Source organism: Gymnodraco acuticeps, unplaced genomic scaffold (genome assembly GCF_902827175.1).
Source record: "Gymnodraco acuticeps unplaced genomic scaffold, fGymAcu1.1, whole genome shotgun sequence".
Lineage (NCBI taxonomy): Eukaryota > Metazoa > Chordata > Actinopteri > Perciformes > Bathydraconidae > Gymnodraco > Gymnodraco acuticeps.
The window spans coordinates 1-7,464 of record NW_022990414.1 but is presented as its reverse complement, the minus strand read 5'-3'; the positions used below and the strand labels follow the sequence as shown (position 1 = coordinate 7,464).

The 7,464-nt window shown below is 39.3% G+C and overlaps 1 protein-coding gene across 1 annotated transcript; it reads left to right on the top strand.

The window, feature by feature from the left end:
• Positions 1-450: 450 nt before the first annotated feature.
• On the top strand, positions 451-6,257 carry hspd1 (heat shock 60 protein 1). The gene is made up of 3 exons (XM_034224967.1): positions 451-600; positions 3,557-3,732; positions 5,880-6,257. The coding sequence occupies exons 2-3, from the start codon at positions 3,559-3,561 to the stop codon at positions 6,240-6,242; spliced, it is 537 nt and encodes a 178-aa protein (XP_034080858.1). The 5' UTR covers positions 451-600; positions 3,557-3,558; the 3' UTR covers positions 6,243-6,257.
• Positions 6,258-7,464: the final 1,207 nt, after the last annotated feature.

The following is a 7,464-nucleotide window of genomic DNA, read 5'->3' as shown; positions in this document are numbered from 1 at the left end:
GCTCGCTAGCTCGATCGCTCGCTCGCTCGCTCGCTCGCTCGCTCGCTCGCTCTCTGCTCGCTGCTAGATAGATCGCTAGGCTCGATAGCTGGATGGATAGATGGCTGGCTGGATAGCGTAATGGCATCGCTAGATACTTTATTGATCCCAATTTGGGACATGTTTGCATTGCAGCAGCATAAAAAACACAAGGCAGTGTACATAAGAGAAACTATGACACAGAAATAAACAATCCAATTCATTTTAGAAATGGAAATAGAAATAAAATAGCATTACGTTTTTTAACATCTTTCTTGTTTAAATGATTTATTTTTGTATTCAATATATTTATATACTTACTAGCACAGGTATACTCCATGTATTGAATATACTCAAATACATCTGTATTTTTGCTGTTTTGTAAGTCCCTTTTTTCCAAAGTGTTCTGCAGTTATCCATGTTCCGGGGCCCGCCGGCGAATGCCCCGGATGTGAAAAGCCATGTGCAGCTCCATCAGATCTCATTTGCAGCACACGGCTCGTCCTTTTACTCCGACCGTCTCTCATTCAGACCTGCAGACCTGCACCAAGAAGCAGCTACACGATCTCTAATACCTCACAAGTAAGTGCTGACATCTTTACTAACTCCTTAAAAAACTAATGAGACTAATACTACAAGCTTAATGCACTTTCGTGTAACATTAAAGGCGGATTTCTGCTCAAGCTGTGAGGCAACTATACTAGCTTTAAATACTCCTAGCATACAGGTTTTTCTTTCGTAACTGCAAGGACATACATGATTGAATCCAACTACATTCTATATCTAATTGTAGGTAACTGTCTTAGTATGATATACTTGATACCCTCTTCTTTAATTGAATTTAATCAGAAATGTCATGATGCCTGTCATACTGCAGCTGTGCACAACCTTACATCCAATGCAGGAAGCGTGTCTTTAATATGAATTAATTATGATTGAAATACATTATAACCATGTATTCCTGCTGTCCGACAGTAGGATGGAGTTTCATTAATGGCCAGGCTGTTTCCGCACATGCTTTTTTACAATATGACCTTGTGACGCACGACCTGAAGAGCACACGTGGGGGTGGGGGGAACCCGGAAGTGGATTGTTTTGGGGGGTGGGGTGCTTTTCATAATCCAGTCACGATTAATGACAGATGGTAAAATAAACCAGATTCTTTATTATTTATAGATACTGTGAATTAGGATTTATTTATTTTTGGCAAATTGAAAGATGGGTGGTTGTGAGATCATAGTGACGCCACTGTGTGTCCCCAATTACTGTAATTAGGTACACATTTGAGGTAGTATTTCTGCTTTATGCTACTTTATACTCTTAATTTGTGGGGATTGTATTTTAATATGTGATGAGAAGCCTTCAATATCAATATGTCTGAGATAATTAAAGGGCGATCCTCATTTAAAAGGATATTTTGTAATCAAGGAAAAGGGACATTTACTAACAGAGAAGCAGCTATACAGTTATAAAACAGTGATATAAAAGCCATTAAATTGTTCCAAATGAAGGATAAACAGTCGATGGGTATATTAAAATCATTGAAATGTCAAATGTAATACAGGTAGTTTAAAGATCCACACGAACAGGTTTAAAATCAAACTAAAACGGGTGATTTTTTTAATTCAGGATTGGATTTAAATTAGGAAAAAGCAGTGTAAGAAATAACATTGAAGTGCATTCACTCAAGAGAATTGCAAGGTATTTTCTTTATACAGAAATGGCAAAAAAGCACTAAATTGAATGCAGTGGTGAAAGTAACTAAGTGCATTTACTTAAGTCATGTGTTTAAGTACAACTTCAATGTACTTTACTTGAGTAGTTATGTAGCTTAATACTTCTAAATTGACAATTTTTCTAGAATGAGTTTGAGACAAGTCCACTTTTCAATATTGACGTACGGGATTTCTAATAAACGAGACGATTTATAATCCTTATTTAGATATTGATCAAGCACAAAAGCCAATTATTCTTTGTTTTGGTTTCTTAAATCAACATGAACATGGCCCTAAAGCATTGACATGTTTTAATATATGAAAATAATAATAGAGTATTTGAGTAATTAACTAATAAGAAATGGTTGCGTCCTGATTGGATTGGATCCCCTCAGGTAGCTGTTAAAAATTAGTAGTTTGAATTAAACCCAGCCTACTCATTAGTTAATAATAACTGTAGTGACTTTATATCCATCCCCTGAAAACACAAGTTAACCTGTGACATTATATTTTGTAATAAATCTAACCTTTTTGTAGAAGATAATTCAGAGAACTTTGAAAATATTTGACTTAGAAGTGGATATTCATTCATTCATTCATTAACTGGTGCCATGCGATACCACTAGAGACCACTAGGGGGCTCAGTTAACCTTTGTAACACATAATCTGTCCTCATGTGACATCTGAGGGGGGGGGGGGGGGGGGGGGGGGGGTTTGAATGATTATTTAGGATGTACCAATACTACAGTGAAGAAATACTCTTACTTTGAAGATAAAGTCATGCCTTTAAATGCATTTAATTTATAGTTTTGCAGGACAGTGTATTTAATTGTATTATAAGTATGAATGTGTAATGTTGCAGCTGGTTAATATGGGGCTAATTTTAACTCATTCATTTAGTAGTTTTATCTACTGCTGTACAGCTTGTCATTCATTTGTTGGTTTATGATTTAGATTTTTTTATCTAGAAAGTAACTTTACAATCTATCAAATACATGTTATTGAATTTTAAAAAAAGAACAATTTGTGGAGATTTCTGTAATTTAGCAGAACATTTACTCGAGTAAATTAATAATACCTATAAATTGTATTGCTAATAAGACAAAATTAACCTTAGTGATCCTAACTTGTGAAGTTGCTTTGTTACAAGCAGGTTTTTACAATACTTTAATATCATTTCAACATCAACAGTTAACATCTACTTCAATAAATGTACTTAGTTCCCTTCTACCACTATATTTTAGGATGTTTTTAATTAAATTAAACTATTGGGCTAAATTACTGTGAATTAGGACTATTTGGCAGATGGAAAAATGTGTGGTTGTCCTGGTTCAATATATATTACACTAATCGGGTACAAATTTGAGGTAGTATTTCTGCTTTATACTCTTAGTTTGTGGAGACTGTGGGTGTTTCTCAATGTCGAGTACGCTTGCTTGGTAGCACATGTCTTCCGAGGCACTTGCTTCAGAAGCGAGGCAAGAACACTTCCTAGCATTCGGAAAACGAAGAGTGGAACAGGCGAGCAAGTGTGCCTCATATGAGAGGCCTCGCCTTACATTTTCCGCCACAGATTTGGGGAAATTGGTCCGTTGTGGGGATTTAAAGACAGCGGAGTCTTCACATGTGCAGCCTTGAACTTTCTCCAAACGAAGTACGCCGGGCTCGGTAGGATTCCAAGTATGCTGGACATTGGAACAGTCCTTCGGCGGCACTCGATGACGTAGTATGCTTGAAATAGGGTTTAATTGGACACATCACGATGTCCATTAGTCTCTCACGTGTCGGCTAACTCCTCCTCTTTCTGTCTGTTTTCTCCTCAGAGATGTTCCGCCTCCCGACCATCATGAAGCAGGTGCGGCCCGTGTGCCGTGCGCTCGCCCCTCACCTCACCCGATCCTACGCCAAAGACGTGAAGTTCGGAGCTGAAGCTCGAGCTCTGATGCTGCAGGGAGTCGACCTGCTGGCCGACGCTGTGGCCGTCACCATGGGCCCCAAGGTGAGAACTCTTATTGAAGGTCGCCTATTGTGCAGAATCCACTCCTCCATGTCTCTTCTACATCAACATGTGTCCCCTCTTCTTCATGTCTCTTCTACATCAACATGTGTCTCCTCTTCTTCATGTCTCTTCTACATCAACATGTGTCCCCTCTTCTTCATGTCTCTTCTTCATCAACATGTGTCCCCTCTTCTCCATGTCTCTTCTACATCAACATGTGTCCCCTCTTCTTCATGTCTCTTCTACATCAACATGTGTCTCCTCTTCTTCATGTCTCTTCTACATCAACATGTGTCCCCTCTTCTTCATGTCTCTTCTTCATCAACATGTGTCCCCTCTTCTCCATGTCTCTTCTACATCAACATGTGTCCCCTCTTCTTCATGTCTCTTCTACATCAACATGTGTCTCCTCTTCTTCATGTCTCTTCTACATCAACATGTGTCTCCTCTTCTTCATGTCTCTTCTACATCAGCATGTGTCCCCTCTTCTTCATGTCTCTTCTACATCAGCATGTGTCCCCTCTTCTTCATGTCTCTTCTACATCATGTGTCTCCTCTTCTTCATGTCTCTTCTACATCAACATGTGTCCCCTCTTCTTCATGTCTCTTCTACATCAACATGTGTCCCCTCTTCTTCATGTCTCTTCTACATCAACATGTGTCCCCTCTTCTTCATGTCTCTTCTACATCAACATGTGTCCCCTCTTCTTCATGTCTCTTCTACATCAACATGTGTCCCCTCTTCTTCATGTCTCTTCTACATCAACATGTGTCCCCTCTTCTTCATGTCTCTTCTACATCAACATGTGTCCCCTCTTCTTCATGTCTCTTCTACATCAACATGTCTTATTTTCATCTAAAGTAACAGACAGAGAATCAGCACTTTGGAAACAGGGCTGAAACAGAGGGGATTATGGGTAATGCTGCAATGATCTGTTTGGTGTTTCAGCCAATCAGAGACAGGCTCTGGATATATATGAGACCTGTGATATACTGATGACAAACAGTATAATAGGAGAGCTGTAAGTAATGAGTTACACACTTTTGTGTCGGTCGTCAAAAATGTCCTCGAATAAAACCCTCAATTTGGACAAAGTGATTAATTGGATTAGCCTTTGTTCTTTAAATCAGATTAGCATTCTTCTTCATAAGGGTTTGAAAGCAGGAATTTAATTACAGATTAATCTAATTAAAGGATCTAAATACTTAACTCACCACTGGTGCTGGGTAATATTGTAATACCTAAAATAAATGCTTTTAAAACAAAAAAAACGTGAATAAAATCCTGTATTTTACATTAATCTGATTAAAATAAGTCTCTTTATTGTTTTTTATAAACATTTTTAAAAGGTTTTCCAACCTGATCATTTATGCTACGTCTTTTTATAGTCACTGTCCGTAAGCAAATACTAGTAATTGTGGTAATATATGGAGCTTTTAGATAGTACAAATGTGTGCTTCCATTGCAAGCGGGAGGTCAAACCCTTATTTTATTTTTTTAACACAAACAAATGAGGATGTGGATCACACGTGCGAGAAGCAATCCTACACATTGTATAATATAAGTGTTTCTGGGGGGGAAACTTCTGAAGCAATTGGAGTCAGGACTCAAAGAGAGACACGAGGAGAGCTGGAGCTTTGATGGCAAACACTGACGGTTTATTTGGAGCTTCGGCCGGAGCACACGACATGTCACGGGCCACGGTTTGACCACAGGGTAGAGATGCCACACCTTCCGCTCCTATGAGGTTCTAACTAGTTTCGCTAAGGGTAAACAACATTCTTCATTCGTTAGACACAACAGCGGAGGACACTGAATCAACTTTAGTTGTCGGTTATGGCTCGGGGTCATCTACACCCCGAGAAGGATGTGTTCCAGGTTTCCCACAACAATGATGCACAGTTTCCCGCTCACAAACTGGTAACAACATCAACTTGCTAGGGCAGCCCCTCCTTAAGGGAGATAACGGCTGCTCAAGGTTGGAGCATCTGTGAAGGAGGACACGAGGGCATATTATTCCCTAACATTAGATAATTCAAACAGATTTTGATGAAGCCTCAAACTCTCTACATCCCCTTTGTAATGTAATCCAGATCCCAGTGTTAGACCCGTTTTATATCTAACCACTTCCTGTCTGTGTTTCCAGGGTCGTAACGTGATCATCGAGCAGAGCTGGGGCAGCCCGAAGGTCACGAAGGACGGCGTGACGGTGGCCAAGAGCATCGACCTGAAGGACAGGTACCAGAACATCGGAGCCAAGCTGGTGCAGGACGTGGCCAACAACACCAACGAGGAGGCGGGCGACGGCACCACCACTGCCACCGTGCTCGCCCGCGCCATCGCCAAGGAGGGCTTCGACATCATCAGCAAGGGAGCCAACCCCGTGGAGATCCGCAGAGGAGTCATGATGGCCGTGGAGACCGTCATCAAGGAGCTGAAGAACCTCTCCAAGCCGGTCACCACGCCCGAGGAGATCGCACAGGTGAGACATGATGAGAGGTTGATTTAGAGACATGATGAGGAAGTGCACGGGGGGGGGAGATGAAGAAGACATGCTTTATTAATCCCACAAGAGGGTATTCTGTTTTTACTGTGTTAGGGTATACACCGTACAAATCATGCCAGTAATACTCACATGCACAAACACTTTAGGTACAATGAAATGTGCGCATTAATGAAGAAGTAATATTCATCCAAAATACGGAAAACGTGGACTATCTACTAGGGCTGTACCCGAATATTCGTTCGTTGGAGTACTATTCGGGTTTCAATTTCGTTATTCGTTTTGTTTGTTTTTTTGCTTTTTTTTCCAAATTGAAATCTCCAATATCAACGTAAGAGCTTGTGCCTCTTCGGGGGGGCTAACACTTAACCATAAACGTTATCGTTTACTTTCTCCGTCTTTATATGTAGATATTACTTTTCTCCGTTAATCCCAGTCAAGTTGTTTCCATAGCAACAACAACTTCCTGTCAACAGCGCTAACTCTCCTTCAAAATAAAAGCATGTCCATAAATAGGAAGCCAAGCCAAATTACACTTAAGACATATACAACTGCAACGAAAGTAACAAACACAATGCGATATCCTTTTCAATTTCAAAGAACACAAATTGGGTTACATTAACAAATAACTATAAGACCTACTATCTACTGCACAATCAATAACTCCTTTAAGTACAGTATGCAGATTATAGTCTTACTTTCGGTTTTTGCATTTTTGAAATAACTTTAACAGTAATTAAGTACATTAACTCAAGTCCACTACTTGTACTTTCAATTTAAATTAAATGCTATTAGGAAAATCATGTTTTTTACTCGAAATCAATTTACTTTAAATGTTAGTTAAGTTGGAGATACAGGTTTTGGACTTTATATACAAATGATACATATTAATAATAACTATTTAAGGTACAAAAAGGTAAAATAATCCAATATATTACACAAATATGGACATTAAAAACATGTGTATCCGAATGTCGTTTCTCTACGACAGTAACCTGCTAATTGATGATTAATGGCCTCAATATATTTTTAAATATCACATGGAGGCCAGTTTTCTGCAGAATGAGTACTTTTGTTTCGTTGACAATACTTCTGTACTTGAATGCATGACTTTCACTTGTAATGAAGTATTTTACATTAGTGTATGGTTAAATGCTCTTGAGTACTTCTTCCACCACTGTCGCTACGAGAGATCCTGAAGTCCTAATGAAATGCTTTTTTTTATTGT

Bases quoted from the DNA above. Each gene is read 5' to 3' on its own strand.
- hspd1 (XM_034224967.1), top strand. From the start codon at position 3,559: ATGTTCCGCCTCCCGACCATCATGAAGCAGGTGCGGCCCGTGTGCCGT. The intron at 3,733-5,879 runs GTGAGAACTCTT...CTGTGTTTCCAG, and splicing joins CCGTCACCATGGGCCCCAAG to GGTCGTAACGTGATCATCGA.